General features: G+C 35.9%; 1 protein-coding gene across 1 annotated transcript; it reads left to right on the plus strand.

Moving 5' to 3' along the window:
• Positions 1–1,982: 1,982 nt before the first annotated feature.
• On the plus strand, positions 1,983–16,606 carry LOC121875592 (ATP-dependent RNA helicase DDX42-like; the record flags this gene model as incomplete). Its single annotated transcript, XM_042380176.1, has 5 exons — positions 1,983–2,141; positions 9,214–9,562; positions 10,909–11,160; positions 14,950–15,122; positions 15,659–16,606. Coding segments are annotated over 5 exons (1,038 nt in total), but the record flags the coding sequence as incomplete, so codon positions are not given.
• Between the last annotated feature and the right edge of the window lie 3,885 nt (positions 16,607–20,491).

The raw sequence follows: 20,491 nt of genomic DNA on the forward strand, positions 1-20,491 counted from the left end.
TAATCTTGATTTAGCGAACTAGTTCACTAAATCAAGCAAAAATAACGGAAAAAATGCATTCCACTAAATTGAGAGTTCGTTATATCTGATTACGTTAAATTTAGAGTATAATGTATATGTAACCTTTTTCTTGTCTTTTTTTTTGTCAGATATGTGTACACACAATCCTACATACAAAATATGTACACAAAAAAAGGGGGGTAAAATAAATAATTATGAGGCCAGACACATAAAGGACTAAGCATTTCTTTGTGGATGAGTTAGCAGGTTGAGTAGGGGAGGAGGAGGTAGTGGAGTGTGTGTTGGGGGGCATTGCTAGGGAGTCAACAGAGGCAGTGTCCCAGCTGGGCTCCGTTGCTATGACTGGTGTTGAGGCCAAGCAGCCAGTGTCTATGCAAATGGCAGTTGTGTTAAACTTTCATTTAGCTTTTCTTTAATGGTTTTAGCTGCATTTTTCATCTAGGTCGTATACAAATGTTGTTTGAAGTAGCACAATTATTAATAACATAAGCAAGGTAGGTAGTATGGTTTATGAATACTGGGAAAGGAGGTTGAGAGTTTGCTTCACTCTTTTAATGTACCTTGTAGGCCGTTACTTTACATCTGTAATAATATTCCTTATGTTTTTTGTATTTTATTTTAGTTTTGTATTTGTAATAGTAACACAAGACCCGTCACTATAGTTACAGTGAGTTCTGCTATAACGCGTGTTTTGACAACGCAAATTGGCTCTAACGCGATTTATGAATAGAGGAACGATATTTGTATAACGCGAACGCTTGTTTGCTGTAACGCAATTTTTGCTTACTATTTCTCCAATTTTGTTGTATTAACTGTGAATATGGTAAAGAAGAATATCTCCAAGAAGCGTTCTGGTGATCGAATTCCCGGTGATGATCGTAAAAGAAAGGATATAACACTTGAAGAGAAGCTTGATGTTATCAACCTCAAAATCACCCTTCTCCCCCATCAAGTTATATTCATATTTTTTCAAGGTAAAGTGTTACATTTACTGTATGATTTCATTATTAGATATGAATGTAACATTTATTTAGACTGTGCTATCCTTTGTGTTAGGCTAACTACTAAATTTTTTTCGATTTCGAGTAGTAATCTGCACCTAATCCTATTTTCTCCATAAGCCCTGTTATTTCTATTACGCGAATTTCTATAACACGATGTTTTACAAGAACACAACTATCGCGTTATAGAAGAACTGACTGTACATCCCCTTAGCCCTCCCCTACCACTCCAGGCCAGCTGTTATGGTTATTTTTCAATTTGTAAATTCAGGCAGATATACGTAATTTTCTTCTTTTTTTGTTACATGCACACTCAATCTTACATTCAGAATGTGCCCCAAAATTTTTTCATAAAGTCAAAAACATAAAAGGAATAAACTTTCTTCGTGTGTTAAGAGTTCACACTGAACGGGGGGGCGGGGGTGATAACTCAGCTGTTTTGAGCTGTCTCCCTTGTGTATTTAAATGATTGACAAATTTTATCAGCAGCCAAATGGCATTATAGTATTCTTTTGTTTTATTTTACATACAGTATTAATATTTATCTAACCTTCACATGATAAAAATTTACTGGTACAGGTCTACGTATATCATTTTATCTTATTCCTTATAGGAGTTTGGTAACGGGTGGGAATTCAGTTTCAGAGTTGGTAACAGTGTTCATAGCATCAGCTGTTGTGGTGGTGATCATGGCAAAGGCACGTTGGTGTGAATCTGGTGTCTTGCTACAAATTATGTCGAGGATTATATCTAGTATTTCTCAAAAGCTCGGATCAAATTTTACAAGTTATATGAAAAACTCGGGCTTTTTTTTGCCCCAAAATCAGAGGTCGAACTACTGTATATATGAGATCAGTTTATACATGAGTATATACGGTATTATTTTTATATATGTTTTTTATAATATTTAATGTTATCTGTCCAATAAGATAGTCAATATAACCTGCAATATTATTTTAGGTAAGGTCTATATGTGACCATGTTCGGCCAGATCGTCAAACTCTCCTCTTCTCAGCCACTTTCAAGAGAAAAGTTGAGAGACTGGCTAGAGATGTCTTGACAGACCCTGTCCGTGTAGTACAAGGAGAACTTGGAGAAGCAAACCAGGATGTAACACAGGTATGAAACTTCAGAAATTTATTTGTACTGTACATTGTTTTCTAGGGATAAAATTATCTCACGTTGTTCATATTGGCTTTATGTACTTATAAACCATTGTGTGACTTGTTCAGTAAAGTACAGTTTACAGGTATTTTGTATTTTTACAACAAACTTATATAAAAAATATTTTACGGTCATTGTTCAAACATACATGAGTTAGCGATGATTATTAAATATTTTTTGCTCATAGTTGTTATACAAATTAGGAGTACATATAGAAGCACTTATGCACCACCAAGAATTCACCCTCATGATTTTGAGATGTTTTTTGAATTTGTGAGATTATTAATACAGTACCAGTGGTCCCTCGGTTAACGAACACAATTCGTTCCACAGTCTTTCATGAACCGAAAATGTCGTTAACCGAAACCATTGTTTCAATGGGATATTGAGTAATTGGTTCCAGCTCACAGAAAAGTACATACAGTGAACCCTCACTTTACGCGGTTTCACTTTACGCGTTTCTACATTTACGCGGTACCCTGCCAGAATTGGAATTCCCACTTTACGCGGTGCATCTACTCATGTACGCGGGTGAAGTATAATTTTTTTTATTTAGCTCATAAAATTCATACAAATTATCCGGCCAGAATATAATTTACATTGCTGGAATTCTTACAATTTGATGATCATTTTGAATATAAACATCATAGATTTTGCATTAGATATACAAATTTTAGATCTAATGCAAGTATTTTGTTTACTCAGAGCAAATATGTTATCTTTTGCGCAAAATATATGACATTTATATTCAAAATATTCCTGGTCTTGCAAGGAATCCAGCAATGTGAATTATATTATCCTAACTTTAGTCTGAGGTATTATTTATTACTAAAAAGGTAAATATTCTTGTTTCTCCCACACATTTCTCTGGTAGGGAGGGACCGACCAACCATCTGGCACGGTTGGAAGAGGGGGGAGGCAAGGTGGGGTACTTTGATTGACAGATAGTGTCGTGAAGAATATATATTTTTTTTTATTAACTTAAGATATTTGTTTTAGCTCATAAAATTCATACAAATTACCCGGCCAGAATATAATTTACATTGCTGGAATTCTTACAATTTGATGATCATTTTGAATATAAACATCGTAGATTTTGCATTAGACATACAAATTTTAGATCTACTCTAAGTATTTTGTTTACTCTGAGTAAATATGTTATCTTTTGTGCAAAATATATGATATTTATATTCAAAATATTCCTGGTCTTACAAGGAATCCAGCAATGTCAATTATATTATCCTAACTTTAGTTTGAGGTATTATTTATTACTATACCTTAAAATCTAGTGGTCTTTCCCCCAAACATTTCTCAGAGAGGGAAGAGCCAGCAGTGTAGTGTGAGAAGAGGGGGAGGGAGTTGAGTCCATTATTTGAATGGACATTAACTTGGCGACTGTATTTCTCTATTTCTCTTAAGTATTAATTGTGTGCATGTACCATCATAAAATTAAGATGTTATTTTTACTAGAACATAGGTATGTGCCTTCAAAAAGTGGAGTTTGGGGGTCAGCTGGTGTCTATTTCATTTAATCCCATATGTTATGTTGTTCACTTTACGCGTTTCTCGCTTTACGCGGGCCTCCGTGGATTCAATTGACCGTGTAAAGTGAGGGTTTACTCTGTGTGTGTGTGTGTGTGTGTGTGTGTGTATATATATATATATATATATATATATATATATATATATATATATATATATATATATATATATATATATATATATATATATATATATATATATATATATATATATATATATATATATAATCACTTGTGCAAAATATATGACATTTATATTCAAATTATTCGCTGTCTTGCAAGGATTCCAGTAATGGAAATTATATTCTCCTAACTTTAGTCTGAGATTTTATATAAGATAAAAACTGTAAGTCTTAAACCCTGGCTGGGCAGATGGGGGAGAGGGAGGGACGGAGCGTGGTGGAGGGGGGAAGAGCGGAAGGTGAGGTGATATGTTTGACAGTTGGCGCTGAAGGTCTAGTTAAGTATTTATTTGTTTATTTATGTCCTTTAGATTGAGTTTTGGTTTTTTGCTTATAAAATTTAATAGAAGTGACCGGGGAGAATTTAATTTACATTGCTGGATTTCTTGTAAGATAGTGATTAATTTGAATGTAAACATGCTATAGTTTGCACTAGACAAAAATTTTAGTAATCATTTTGTACATTATTTTGATTACATGTACAGTACAGCTTTACCCTTAGAACAGTGTGTGCATGTAAATGAGTTTCAATAAATGAATAAAGTTACTTATATCGAGCCAAAAATATTAGTTGAAAAACTTTATGTAGAATGATCAATAATTTTAATATAAAAAGTGCAAAAATGTTCAAGAACACAACCTTCTTGATATTTACTCCACTGGAAACAAATGTAAACATAGAACAGATTACTGTACAGTGGTCCCTCGGTTAACGAACGCCTCGGTTTACGAAATTTCGGTTAACGAAAAAAAATTGATTAACGAAATCCTTACGAAAATCACATTTTGGTTTGAACATCAGCTGATAAGCTGAGGAGGTACTCAGCCAATTCAGTGATCTCTTCTATGTTTACATTCAAACTAAGCACTATCTTATAAGAATTCCAGCAATACAAATTAAATTCACCCTGGTCACTTCTATTAAATTTTATAAACAAAAAACAAAAACTCAATCTAAAAGAAAAAAAAATAAACTAACAATTAAATACTTCACACCACAGGCGCCAACTGTCAAACATGTCACTGTCACCCCTCCCTCCCTACCCTCCACCTTCCTGAGAAACGTTTGGGTAAAAAGACTAGGATTACAGGTTTAAAAATAAATAATACCTCAGACAAAAGTTAGGGTAATATAATTTTTGAATAATATTTTGAATATTTTGAATATAAGCTTCATATATTTTGCACAAAAGATAAAATTTTTGCTCTCCCTTATAAAATTCTTAAATCAGATCTAAAATTTGTATGTCTAATGCAAATTTTAGCTTGTTTATATTCAAATTAATCTCTATCTTATAAGAATTCCATCAATGTAAATTATATTCTGACTTTACTTTGTATATACTTTTCTGTGAGCCGGAACCAATTACCAATATCCCATTGAAACAATGGTTTCGGTTAACGAAATTTTTGGTTAACGAACGACCTTCTGGAACCGAGGGACCACTGTATTGGTGGACTAGCCAATCAGCTGATGCTCATAACAAAACGTGTTTGTCATAAGGATTTCATTAATCGGAGTTTTGTTCGTTAACCGAATTGACGATCCTTATGGGAGCTTATTCGTTAACTGAGGGACCACTGTATCTCCGTTAGCCGGAATCCCTCTTCACCAAAACTCTCTGATAGCCGGAATTTCCGAGGGGCACATTTTCTGGAACTTCCGAGAACATTTTTCCATTATCCAGAAAATTCCTGAGATGAGGGATTTTTTTCCCGTTTTAAGAGAGTCGTCTTGTTACCCAGAAATCTCTCATTCCCGGAAGTGCTCTCCACCAATTGTTCCGGCTAATAGAGAAATTACTGTATTGGAGAACTGAAGTGTTTAGTAAATTTTAAAATAATGCTGCCTCTTTTGTGTGCACAGTACTGTACTTTTACAATATGTGATACTGTAACTGCAAAGTTTCCTTAAAGGTAAGTATTACACATTTCTTGTCTAGCAAATAATGAAACATGGTGATACTATAGAATAAAATTTTATGCTTATTTTCTAAGTGTCAGTCAGTGCCAGGTTTAATGTATGTATGTACAGTATACAGTCAACCCTCACTTTACGTGGTCCCACATTCCGCGTTTCCACCGGTGCCCTGCCAGACGCGGGTGAAGTGTAATTTTTTTATTTAGCTCATAAAATTCATACAAATTATCCGGCCAGAATATAATTTACATTGCTGGAATTCTTATAATTTGAGGATCATTTTGAATATAAATATCATAGATTTTGCATTAGACATACAAATTTTAGATATAATGTTTACTCGGAGTAAATATGTTATGTTTTGTGCAAAATATATGACATTTATATTCAAAATATTCCTGGTCTTACAAGGAATCCAGCAATGTCAATTATATTATCCTAACTTTAGTCTGATTTATTAATTATTACTAAAAAGGTAAACAGTCTGGTATTCCCACACATTCATCTGGTAGGGAGGGTTGGTGGGGGGTGGGAGGGAGAGAGGGACCGGCGACCGACCACCTGGCACGGGTGAAGAATATTTTTTTTTTTATTAACTGAAGATATTTGTTTTAGCTCATAAAATTCATACAAATTATCCGGCCAGAATATAATTTACATTGCTGGAATTCTTACAATTTGATGATCATTTTGAATATAAACATCATATATTTTGCATTAGACATACAAATTTTAGATATAATGTTTACTCTGAGTAATATGTTATCTTTTGTGCAAAATATATGACATTTATATTCAAAATATTCCTGGTTTTACAAGGGATCCAGCAATGTCAACTATATTATCCTAACTTTAATCTGAGGTATTATTTAATACTAAATGCTAAAATCTAGTTTTTTCACCCAACCTTTCTCTTGAAGGGAGGGGTGGGGGGGAGGGTTGGGACTAACTGACCATCTGGTCGGTTGAAAGAGGGGGGGAGGCAAGGTGGGGTACTTTGATTGACAGATAGTGTCGTGAAGAATATTTTTTTTTTATTAACTGAAGATATTTGTTTTAGCTCATAAAATTCATACAAATTACCCGGCCAGAATATAATTTACATTGCTGGAATTCTTACAATTTGATGATCATTTTGAATATAAACATCATAGATTTTGCATTAAACATACAAATTTTAGATATAATGTTTACTCTGAGTAAATGTTATCTTTTGTGCAAAATATATGACATTTATATTCAAAATATTCCTGGTCTTACAAGGAATCCAGCAATGTCAATTATATTATCCTAACTTTAGTTTGAGGTATTATTTATTACTATACCTGGTTTTCCCCCCAAAATTTCTCAGAGAGGGAAGAGCCAGTGAGTGTAGTGTGAGAAGAGGGGTGAATCGGCTGCTTGTCCAATTAACCAGTCCGTTCACACACATTTATATTTGGGTTTTAAGTAACGAAACCCAAACGGTAGTTCCTTTGTTTTATTATAAAAGGTTGTAGATATAATTCCTGAGTGTATATCAACCGTAAGTCTCACTGTCTAGGAGTGAATGAGAAAGGGACGGCGTTTATGTATGATAAACGTTAGGTCACGTCCTTACGATATGAGTTGAGGTGAGCTACTGAAGCTTAGGGGCATCGCAGTGCGTGCTTACAGAAATGCTGAGCTATGGGTCTCGCCCTCTTGGGTAAGTTGCCCGCTCACGTGTCCATCTCATGTCTTACTCATAGACAGTGGAAAGTTACAGGGTGGTGAATCTGAATATAATATCAGATGTATTGACCCATTTATATAATACGTTCTGTTGATGAGACAGGGGCCTATTACAGGGGGAGGGAGTTGAGTCCATTATTTGAATGGACATTAACTTGGCGACTGTATTTCTCTATTTCTGTTAAGTATTAATTGTGTGCATGTACCATCATAAAATTAAGATGTTATTTTTACTAGAACATAGGTATTGTGTTGGAAAAAGTGGAGTTTGGGGGTCAGCTGGTCTCTATTTCATTTAATCCCATATGTTATGTTATTCACTTTACGCGTTTCTCACTTTCCGCGGTACCCTGTGGGTTACATTAACCGCGTAAAGTGAGGGTTGACTGTACAGTATTACCCCGCTTTACACGGTTTCACTTTCCGCGATTTCTGATTTCTCATTTACGCGGTACCTTGCCAGAACCAGACTTTCACTTTCCGCGGTGCTTCTACTCATATACGCGGTGAAGTATAAATTTTTTATTTTTTTATTTAGCTCATAAAATTCATGCAAATTACCCGGCCAGAATGTAACTTACATTGCTGGAATTCTTACAATATGATGATCATTTTGAATATAAACATCATGGATTTTGCATTAGACATACAAATTTTAGATCTAATGTAATAATTTAGTTTACACAAAGCAAATATTTTATCCTTTGTGCAGAATATATGAAGTTTACATTCAAAATATTCCCTGACCTGCAAGAAATCCAGAAATGTCAATTATATTATCCTAACTTTAGTCTGAGTTATTATTTATTACTAAAAATGTAAATATACTATTTTCTTCCAATCACTTCTCTGGTAGGGAGGGAGGGAGGGAGGGAGGGAGGGACAGACCCAGCTAGGGCGGAGTATTTTGATTGATAGATAGTGTCCTTGAAGAATTTTCTTTGTTTATTTACTGAAGATATATGTTTTAGCTCATAAAATTCATACAAATTACCCGGCCAGAATATAATTTACATTGCTGGAATTCTTACAATATGATGATCATTTTGAATATAAACATCATGGATTTTGCATTAGACATACAAATTTTAGATCTAAAGTAATAATTTGGTTTACACAAAGCAAATATTTTATCTTTTGTGCAAAATATATGAAGTTTACATTCAAAATATTCCCTGACCTGCAAGGAATCCAGAAATGTCAATTATATTATCCTAACTTTAGTCTGAGGTATTATTTATTACTAAACGTTAAAATCTAGAGTTTTCACCCAAACATTAATCAGAGAGGTAGGAGCTAGTGAGCTGGGAAGAGGGGATTTGAGTCCATTATTTAAATGGACATTAACCTGGCGACTGTATTTCTCTTAAATATTAATTGTGTGATCATACCATCATAAAATTTAGATGTTATTTTTACTACAATATAGGTATTGTGTCGGAAAAAGTGGAGGTTGGGGGGTCTTCGGGGGTCAGGCCAGTCTCTATTGGAATTAATCCCATATGTTCTGTTGTTCACTTTACGCGGTTTTCACTTTCCGCGGTACCTTGTGGGTTCAATTGACCGCTTAAATCGGGGTACTACTGTATATATTTTTGTAAGAATAATGTTACTATCATTATGAATACGTCACTAATTATTGGTGAATGATTTTTTATTTCCATCCACAGATTATTCGGCTTTTGAGTTCAAGTGGTCATAAATGGTCTTGGCTCGTTCAGTACCTTGTAGAATTTATGTCTGCTGGCAGTGTGTTAATATTTGTTACTAAGAAAGCTAATGCTGAGGAATTAAGCAAAAATCTGGTGACCAAAGAATTTGAAGCTCTGCTCCTGCATGGTGATATGAGTCAGTTTGAGAGAAATGAAGTTATAACTGCATTTAAAAAAAAAGATAAGCCAATTTTGGTTGCAACTGATGTAGCAGCACGAGGTCTAGACATCCCCCATATCAGAACTGTTATTAACTATGATGTAGCCAGAGACATAGACACTCACACGCATCGAATTGGTCGTACAGGTGAGTTATATTCTTCTGCAGTTCTTCACACATGATTTGTGTTGTTGATGGACTAGTGTGATTACTAATCTAGGTATGCACATAACCCTTTCACTATGGGGATACTTTTAATATTTTATTTTACTAATGCCAAACAATTTTATTCAGTACAGAGGGGATCCCATACACAAGTGATTAAAGACTGTAGCTGTTAAAGTGTAGTAGTAATGCATTATAACATCAACATGTGAAGGTTGCTTTGGTATTCTCCAACAAGTAGGCAGGATGATTTTCCCAGGTGAAAATTAAGAGGAAAGATGTTTTGTATATAAGGTTCAAGCATATACAGTACAGTACACAAAACATCTTTCCTCTTAGTTTTCACAGACTAATACTCATTTACCCTCAGACTTTAAACCAGGCATTGGATAAACAGAAACATGATCTGTGCACTGCTCACCTACCCATATTTTAATTTTTAATCTAATTAGCAGTCTGGGGATTTTACCTTGTTTAAGCTGCTAGTTGTGTTTGACTGATTTATGAACAGGAAACAAATTTAGCTTCATAATTTTAATGTTAAGACTGTAATAGATCGTACCACCTAGGTATTGTGTTTAGAATATCTTCCTATTGAACCAGCATTTGTGGTTGGCCATTCAAAACATCACTCATGATGAATAAGGGAAGTTGGTAAATAAAATTCCGTAGGAACTGAGTTAAGGACCTCCTGGGTCATGTTGTTTTACTTCTTAAACCACAGAAATAAATTTTGTAAAATCAGTCTTTTGTTTATGTGCAGGACAGTTTGTAAAATTCCCAAATAGAGAAAATTGTAGGCAGGTCTCTTCATTCTCAGGGAAGGTCATATACTGAGCCCCCCAGATCAATGACTGAAATAGAATCTCCTGTTACTCTATCTCAGCCCACACCAGGGAAGTCCTGCTCTGGCCCTTATACTTTTCTGAGCAGACACTACTGCACACACTCCCAGATTACTGTACTTAAAAAATTTGTTTCACAATAATATTTACATTCATTGTTATGCTTTATTCTATATACAGACGGACTATACATGATATCTACCATTTCTTTGGCAGTCTACTTTCTCTCATATATAAATTATCAGTACACTCTTGTCATCCATTCTCTTTTCACATCCCTTCCTTAGAATTCCAGAAGTGATTCCATTCACTCTAGGTGCCTTACTATTCCTAAGCTCTCTCATCTTCACACTCACACTTTTCATGTCTCCACACCAAATAGATTATTTTCAACTCTTTTTACCCATTACATTCAGTGAATGCTCAAAATGTTTTCTCTGTGTTGAGAAATTAGAAATGCTGATTTTTATATTCCTCCTCAAGGTCGAGCTGGTGAGAAGGGTACGGCATACACACTGGTAACAGATAAGGATAAGGAGTTTGCAGGACATTTGGTACGGAACCTTGAAGGAGCTGCGCAGGAAGTACCGTCTGAACTATTGGAACTAGCCTTGCAGAGCTCTTGGTTCCGTAAGTCTCGATTTAAGCAAGGTAAAGCGAAGGCTCTTGGGGGACGAGGATTAGGCTTCAGAGAACGTCCAGGACTAGGCTGTACTCCAATCAGTGAATCCACAGGTTAGTTTATAAAAATTATATACCCTATATATTTAGTAGTGTAAAAATACCATCTCCCACTGTTCTGGAAGATGGCCTATTATAAAGTACCACATGTGTTTTTGTCTAACCTGACATTTGCACTCTTCTGGCCAAACATCTTGTTTTATTAATATATATATATACCGTATATATACACACACACACACACACACACACACACACACACACACACACACACACACACACACACACACACACACACACACAGTGATATCCCCGTTAGCCGGAACAATTGGTGCAGAGCACTTCCGGGGATGAGAGATTTCCAGGTAACAAGACGACTTTCTCAAACCCGGAAAAATTCCTTATCCTCTGAACCTTTCCGGTTACTGGGAAAAGTTTCCGAGTGTCTAAGCCAGACATCTTGCACACACAGACACTAGCCCACTTCCCCAGAATGTTTCTGGGTGCTGGGGATGTTTTACTTGAGTCTAAACTATCAGAGTCCGTAAATACAGTTCTAATTAACTTAGAAACTCCATTTCTTTACTATAATAATCCAGAATAGTTTATCTAAAAGTTTGGTAAAATAAATATATATGAAAATTAAAAATCTTTATGGGCGTGAATGAAGCTGTGTGTTACAGCAAAGACTGGTATTTTCCACTCCCATGGAGCTGTGGGGGATTAGTGGGTCTCGTGTACCTGACCTGTACTCAGTGTCAGGTGGAGGTAGGGTGGGGGATTAGTGGTCTCATATTACTGACCTTCTGATGGAATATCAGGTCACCCTTTCTTGGGTGGGGGATTAGTGGGTCTCATGACATGAAGATGTCTTCAATAAACACGAAACCTAGAGTTTTTTAGAGAGATTGATAAGTACAGTGGTTCCTTGGTTAACGAACGCCTCGGTTAACGAAAAGAATATTCAATTCGTTTAACGAAAAAAAATTAGTTGACGAATTCCTTACGAATTCCTCTCAACATGTTTTCTCTTGCTCACCAGCTGGAATATTATTCTGCCAATACAGTAATTGGTTCTAGGGCTTAAATTCATTCCCATTTGAGTAAATATCAAGAGGGTTGTACTATTCAATAATTTTCCAAGTTTTATATTAAATTTTTTTGTAATTTTAACAATTATTTAACGTAATTGAAGTACAGGAAATGAGTTTTTAGTGCGCCAAACAGCCACTCAACTCACCAAACAGGCGTCAGTTTGTATCTCTGGTCAGTAGAGGTAACATCTTGCTTGAGACTCTTGAACATAAACTATTTTTATGTTTTTACAGTACAATTATTGGTCATTCTGAAATTTATTTTACATATTGACAATATATAGTGCAGTGCAGTGTTGATTTAAAGAAAATAATCTTGAATTACACCAAGTGAACTTAAAATTTTATGGGTGAAATGATGGCATGAAGCTTGGGGTGATTTCTCTTCTACCCCCACTTCCTTCTCTTCTTCCTTCTCCTCCACCCCCACTTCTAATTCCCATCATCATCAACCAGGAGCCTTCTACATACACACCTCAAAGTAAGTGTACTTTACTGCATTTATTTTTAATTTGTATGCAATTTTCGGTAAGCTGGAACCAATTACCCATAATCCCATTGAATCAATGGTTTCGGTCAACGAAATTTTCGGTTAATGAACGACCTTCTGGAATGAATTGTGTTCGTTAACCAAGGGACCACTGTACCGGTAATAGAATTAACAAAACATTAAACATAAACAAAATACAGTATTGTACAGTATACTCTACAATAATAAATAAAACAAAAAATAAAATATTTTAACACAATGTGAGGTATGCATGTAGAATTCCCGGCAGTTTTGTTTACATAGTGGCAGCGCAAACAGCCGATTGTAGGCATAGTCGATGACGACATGCCATATTCTTTACAGAGTGCATTGGTTCTAATACCTTCTTCGTAGTATTTCTTAATATTTTCTTGTTTCACTTGAATTGAAATCGCCTTCCAAGATTTCTTCGGGCCCATGCTTGATAATTTCACCAATAAAATTTTAAGTTCACAACAATTTATTTAACTAATCCCAGATTTTTTATTTAAACCAACACTACACTGTATATTATCAATGTGTTAACTAAATTTCAGAATGACCAATAATTTTAATGTAAAAATGCAAAAATTTTCAAGAGCACAACTTTCTCGATGTTTACTCCACTGGAAGCAAAGGTAAACATAGAACCGATTTTATTGGCGGACGAGTTGATCAGCTGATGTGCCCACCAAAACGTGTTTCTCGTAAGGTTGAATTGAATTGAATTGAATTGAAACAGTTTATTTAGCCAGAAAAACACAGATACAGAGTGGATAATAATAACAATATTAACATGGCTGAGCCAGTTGAGAACCTGAGATCTCTTTTAGGCACCTGATGTATACTATACATCTATCTCAAGGAAGTATTATGAAACATTTAGTGTCATCTGGAACAGTACAATAGCATGGTGGTAATAAGATCATCTCATAATGTTACCACGGTTATCACTTCAATATTTATTTATTTTATTTACTTATTATTATTTTTATTTTTTTTTATTTTTTTATTATAAGTATATACATCTCCTCCCTGACTTATGACCTGCTTAACTTACGACCACCCACACTTACGACTTGCCTCAGTCGTACCAAAATTTGGTAAAATTACGTATTTTTGAGTCCCAAAGTCAGTACACAGACAAAATTTTCGTTTGTAATTTACTTTAAAATGGCTGGCAAGCTTAAAAGTAAGTGTTTTGTGGTGCTGAGAAGAAAAAGAGGCACCCATTTTCGATTTTCTGTGTATTATTTAAGTACTGTAATGTATTTCCGACTTAGACCATTTCGACTTACGACCTGGATTTGGGTCCCTAACCCCGTCGTAAGTCGGGGAGGAGCTGTACATAAATTACAGTGGAATTGAAAAACATAAGTACAATGGGGTAGCAGTACAACATGGGTTATACAGTATTAAGGTTGAACAAGAGGACAGAGCTTTCAGGATTGTCTGGTTGGCAATTATGTTTATTGCAATTGTAATTTCTTATCTATTTACATGATAATTTCCGATAAAACGGTTTTGATGGTACAATAAAAGCAGGTACTGTAAATATAGTAGGTATTACAAGAAATATTAATACTTAGACAATAGATATTTTTTTAGAGATGATTTAAAGGAAGGGAGCGTAGTCTTTGCTCGGATTGGTGGGGGTAAGCTGTTCCACACCTTCACACCATGATATTTTATGGAGGTCTGGGACTGAGAGGCTGTCATTAATAGAATTTGTACTCGTTAATAGAACTGAAAGTCCTTACTCTTTAACTGAAATCTCGTAAATTGAACCACTCGTTAATGGAGGGTGCTATATGGACTGATGAGATTTTTTATTAGTCTCATGCCTTTATATTAAGTAGCAGGGAATGGAAAGTGTTCAGTGTAATTTGAGCATCTGTTATCAGCATATTACCAATGAATACTTTTTTCCTATGGGGTGTCTGCAAGTGACCTGTGAGAACTCTCATGTGGGTTTAATGGTAATTTATACTATCCCTCACAGATGGACAAAAAGAGAGCATTTAGTGGTAAAATGAGGCTTGATAAAACAATCCACAATCCTTATTTATGTGCTGCAGCATTATTTATGTATTTTGATGGTAGGAGGGGTACTGTACAGTATTTTTTATTCCATTTTTTTTGCTCATTCTCAAAAGATGTTTGATACAATTTTCAAATACAATAATACTGTACCTGGTTAATTTTCCATGGAATTCTGAACATCTCTCCATACTCCACCAGCAGGTAGTGGTGGTGGTTGTGTTGGTGGTGGAGGTGTTGGGGGTGTTGGTGCTAGTATGGCAGTAGGCCCAGCGAGTCAGGCCTATGGAGGTGGAGACCCCAGCATGACCGGCCCAGCTACTAATCGTCTTGCTGCCATGAAAGCTGCGTTTCATTCACAGTACAAGAATCAGGTTAGTATAAAGTCTGAAATTTATTGCCTTTGTGGATGAGTTGTATTGCTCAGACTATGCTTACTCAAATTCCTTTAATTATGTTTGTTTATGGTGCACAGTTTGTGACAATACAACGTGTATTTCCAACTTCACCGCTTACTGTCTCATGCAGAATTTTTAACAAATTCCATCGTCATTGGCAATCTAATTCATGTTCATTAATACATATACAGTATTCTCTTACCTACAATGCCTTTCCTTTGGCCTCTTTGAATGGTTCTCCCTCTCCATACATTTCTCATTCCATACATTTCTCTCTTGCTATACTGTGATTCATTTCATTACTCATTCCTCCACTTCTTTTAGTCTATATCCATGTTTTACAAACTCCTCCATCTTTTAATTTCATGTTGAATACTATTCTCATTAAATAGGTTAGGTCAAACACAGTTTTCTCCAGACTGTTTGGTTTTGTACACAACTCTGTATATTAGTTGAGATTTTTTTTATATGAACATATCTGTTGATATTTTACTCCCTTTTACATTTTTCAGTTTACTGCAGCCAGTGCTGACACTTCATGGACTTTAGGTGATGCTAAGGCTGTTCAGCTCGCTCCACCACGGGACCGCAAGAGAAAGTCCAGATGGGATGACTAAGTGTTGAACTGCAATTGTTTTGATTTTTAATATATAAATTTGTAGTTCTCACTCTTAGTTACTAAACCTTATAGATGAAACCCATTATACAAATTCAATAAACTAAAACTAACATCACAAACTGACATTTCAATTTGTAAATTCCTACTGTTAGCCAAAATATGGTTTGTTTTTCAAGCTTTGACATTTTAAGTGTGGTAACTGAAAGTGATCGTGTTATCCATTTCTCCCAGCTAAGCTACTGAACTGACACATGTCTAAGTTGGGATGTCTGTCTCCTCAATTGTTTAATCCCTTTTCATTCTTGTGATATAAGTGGGTCTTGAAAAGTCAGTCTGTGCTGTCGGAGTTACTGAGACATTCAGTGTAAAGCAAAAAATGTATTGAATAATGATAGAAAATACTTAGTCATTAATGTCAGTTACAAGGATCAAATGGAGGATAAAAGTTTAATGTATAGCTTACACAGTAGCAGTATTTGGGGAAGAGACCATAGGGGTAAGAAAAGTTAATATTCTTGGGAAATTGATGTAAAGTTGTTAGTAAGAGAAATAATAACTCGCATGTGTAATGTATCTTACTACATACGTGGAATGTGGAGGATGAATGGTTGTAACAAAACTCTTAATAAATAATATGAAGATACAAAAAAATATTTAATGAATTATGCAACTGTGTTACATTGTTATAGATTAGGTTTTATTAATGTTTTAATACCGGATTGTTTTCAGATACAATAATGCCTATAGTGACTTTTTCTGACAGTGATGTGTAACTGCTCTCTTAGTAATCGTCTTCTGTGAGATATGTAATGGAGTGAGATATAAACCAGAATTTACCTAATTATGTTTGATTTAAAACAAAATTTTGCTCTATATGGGAAATTAACTATGGGCATCCCTCAAATTATGAAGGATTGATGTACAAATGGTTTTCAGGAACGGAACCTTTATGCAAAACAAAGGATACAGGTAACCCCTGAGATATGGTAGGGTTATGCTCCTGAAAAACCCATCGCTAGGTGAAATATCGTAGATAGGGAACATTATAACATGGCCTTCAATTGGATACGTTTTCAGTCAGGCCCCAAGCACACATGTATCGCCGACAAAACAATTCCTACAATAATACTATCAGTACAAAACAAGTAAACAACACTCGCCACATCACATTGGATAAGTCTGGTCATCATCACATGTCCCCTTCGAGGCTAAGGTGACTCTTGTAGGTGGAGTGGAGACGTCACTCTGACTTCCACACAGCCTCTGGGGAGTCTCATGCTGCTTAACACTGCCAAGCTTCACCTCAGAGACATGGTTGTCTTGGATGCCTTGACCTTCCCAGACATTTTCAAAGTTACACTGCTCACTTCACAGTCACAAAAACTGAGCGAACGATGATAATTTAAAAACAATAATAACCACTGCCACTGCTCGCATTTTCAAAACAACAGTCAACGCACCTTGCAGTCACAAAAAACCAGACAATATCACTTCATAGTCGCCATAACACAGTTCAATCTGAATGTTAGTGGTGTCCTCTCACTATATAAGAAAAAACACTGATGATAAGCGCAATGCTAGCTACTAATCGTGGAACCATGCGATGCCAGGTTTACGATCGACAAGGAAACAGACACAGCTGTAGTGCACGGGTTGGCCGTGTGGCGGGGCGTGGGTAGGCTGACAAGCGAAGGTGCCTTCAGTTAAATATTGTTTCCTTATAAAATGTCACTGACTTGACGTAGAAAAATATAACTTGCATTACTGGAATCCTTGTAAGACTGTGATTAATTTGAGTTTAAACAACCCATAATTTGCACGAGAAATTTTTTTTGATCAATGGATATCAATGGCTATTGGATGGATGTAGTTAAAGCGAGTTGTTTTGATCGTATAGAGGGTCATATGCAAGAACAATTGTCCTGTAAACAATGCTTTGGTATCCCGATGGGCATCACACAAGAATCATTCAGTGCTTTAAAAAATAAAATAAAATAAATAAATTGAGGTTCATGACTGGAACGTTGGCTCGTGGTGCTCTCGCCCCCTCCTGATGCATACTGCAATGGAACTATATTTTAAAACTAAAAGAAAAAAAAATGGAAGTGGATGTACAGTACATAAATTGTAGAAATCTGCAAAGAAATAATATTTTTTATAAGATATCCTTCATATACAACAGCATATGAAGAATTTTATTGTTCTTTTTAAAAGAATTCCATGTTTGTATGGGAACATCCACCAGCCTCTACTTGCCTCATCGCCGCTTATATCCTCCAATTTCTCCTCACCATCATCAGAGGTAAGTCTAAGTCCAAATATGCCAGTTGACCTGTACTAGGGTAGTTGCCAGTCCCAAACACATTTGCCAGTTTTTGCATATGTGATTTTTTCATGTTTTTGTTTTCATTATAGAAGGCAAGTATCAAGGGTTCAACATGTTTAATAGCAATGGTGATATACAGTGGTCCCTCGGTTAACGAGCGCCTCGGTTAACGAGATTTCGGTTAGCGAGTTACCTCCCATAAGATTCTTAAATTCGGTTAACCAACAACCCCTCGGTTAACGAGTTTCTTACGAGCCGACCTCAACAAGTTTTGACTTGCACTGGGCGGTCAACCAGCTGTAGTATTAGTCCGCCAATACATTAATCAGTTCTAGGGCTTAAATTCCTTACTATTTTAGTAAATATCAAGAAGTTTATACTATTCAATAATTTTAAAAGTTTAATATTAAATTTTTTAGTCATTTTAACAATTATTGAACATAATTGAAGGTAAAGTGACTAGTTTAATGCGCGGCATCCAGCCTCTTAACACAGCAAACAGGCGTTAGTCTCTCTGTTTTCACTAGAGGTAACATCTTGCTTGAGACTCTCTTCAACTAAACGCTTTTTTTCTGTGTTTCCAAGCAAATTATTGGTCATTTTGAAATTTATTTTACATATTGACAATATATAGCGCAGTGCAGTGTTATTTTAAAGAAAATATTCTTTATTTACAACAAGTTTAACTTTAAAAAGCACGTGTTGACATTGTTTGAATCCAGCATGGGGCCTAAGAGATCAAGAAAAGCGATTTCAATCCAAACCAAGCAGGAAATCATAAAAAAACATGAACAAGGCATTAGAACAAATGCGCTATGCAAAGAATATGGCATGTCGACATCAACTGTGTCGACAATTCTTGCACAGAAAGACAAATTTAAAGAAGTGAAAGTGAGAGACAAATCTACAAGAGTGTTTAAAAGTAGATCCCTAATTGCAGAAACTGAGAGGTTACTTATCATCTGGATTAGGGAAAAACAGATGAAAGGTGATTCAGTTTCTACTGAATTCATTTGTGAAAGAGCCAGATTTTCGGGCCAGCAAAGGCTGGTTCGAAAAATTTAAGAAAAGAAGTGACATTTTCAGTGTTGTTAGGCATGGTGAAGCTGCTAGTGCTGATAAGGAAGGGGCAGCAAAGTTTTTAGATGAATTTAAAGAACTGATTGAAGAAGAAAATTATCTTCCACAGCAAGTGTTCAATGTGGACGAAACTGGGCTGTTCTGGAAAAAGATGCCCAAAAGAACATTCATCACCAGAGATGAAGCCTCTTTACCGTAAGAACAAAGCTTGGAGTTTATTGGAAGGCCAACCATAAGGCATGGGTGACAAGATATCTCTTTAATGAATGGGCTGTTGATGTGTTTTGCCCTTCTGTCAAGAGCTACCTAACCGCCAATAAACACCATTTATAGGCTCTTCTCCTCATGGACCAGAAAGTGATCAGCAACTTCAAGAAGTTGTACATGAAGAAAATGTTTAGGTGTCATCAAGCAACTTCCAACGATCCTGAACTAACATTTAAACATTTCTGGAAGACACAATTCAACATCCTGGAGGCTGTAAAATTGATTGTGTCATCATGGCAAGAATTCTCCACTAGATCCCTCAATTTGAGGAAGAAACAGAGTTGGACCAGGAGATTGTGTCCATTGGTCAGTCATTGGGCCTTGAAGTGGAGGAGGAGGATGTGGAAGAGCTTGTGATGTCTCATGAGGAGGAACTTACTCCTGATGACCTGAAGCAACTGGATGAGATGTTACAGGTAGAGGCTGACAGTGGTGAGGAGGAAATTGAAAGTGATGACCATATGTCAGCTAAACAGTTGAAAGATGTGATTTACTACTGGGAGAAGTTCAGGGAACTGGCTTCAAAGCACCCAGAAGTGGAAAAAACTGAACTAACTTTGAGTCATGTTGAGGACTCAGTGGTCTCCTTCTAAAACATAAGTTAATGGTGAGGAGGAGAGATGCCCCACAGACCACAAATTGACACTTTCTTCAGTAAAAGGCAGAGGGAACAAGAAGCTATCCCTCAGCCTTCCACTTCAAGAAGGAGAGAGGATGTTCATGGTGGAGAATCTGTCAGTCCAGAGGTTCCTGACATTTTCATGGAAGGTGACTCACCTTCCAAGAAGCAGTAAAATGCTTCTCCTCCACCTCCACTTCCTTCTCTTCTCCCTTCTCCTCCTCCACCTCCCACTTTAAATTCACATCATCATCATCATCCAGGAGCCTTCTACATACACACCTCAAAGTAAGTGAACTTTTCTACCTTCTTTGTTGAATTTAGGCAATTTTCGGTGAGCTGGAACCAATTACCCAAAAACCCATTGAAACAATGGTTTCGGTTAATGAGATTTTCGGTTAACGAGCAACCTGCTGGAACGGATTGTGCTCGTT

This window comes from Homarus americanus, unplaced genomic scaffold, assembly GCF_018991925.1.
Source record: "Homarus americanus isolate GMGI-L3 unplaced genomic scaffold, GMGI_Hamer_2.0 scaffold26326, whole genome shotgun sequence".
Classification (NCBI taxonomy): Eukaryota; Metazoa; Arthropoda; class Malacostraca; order Decapoda; family Nephropidae; genus Homarus; species Homarus americanus.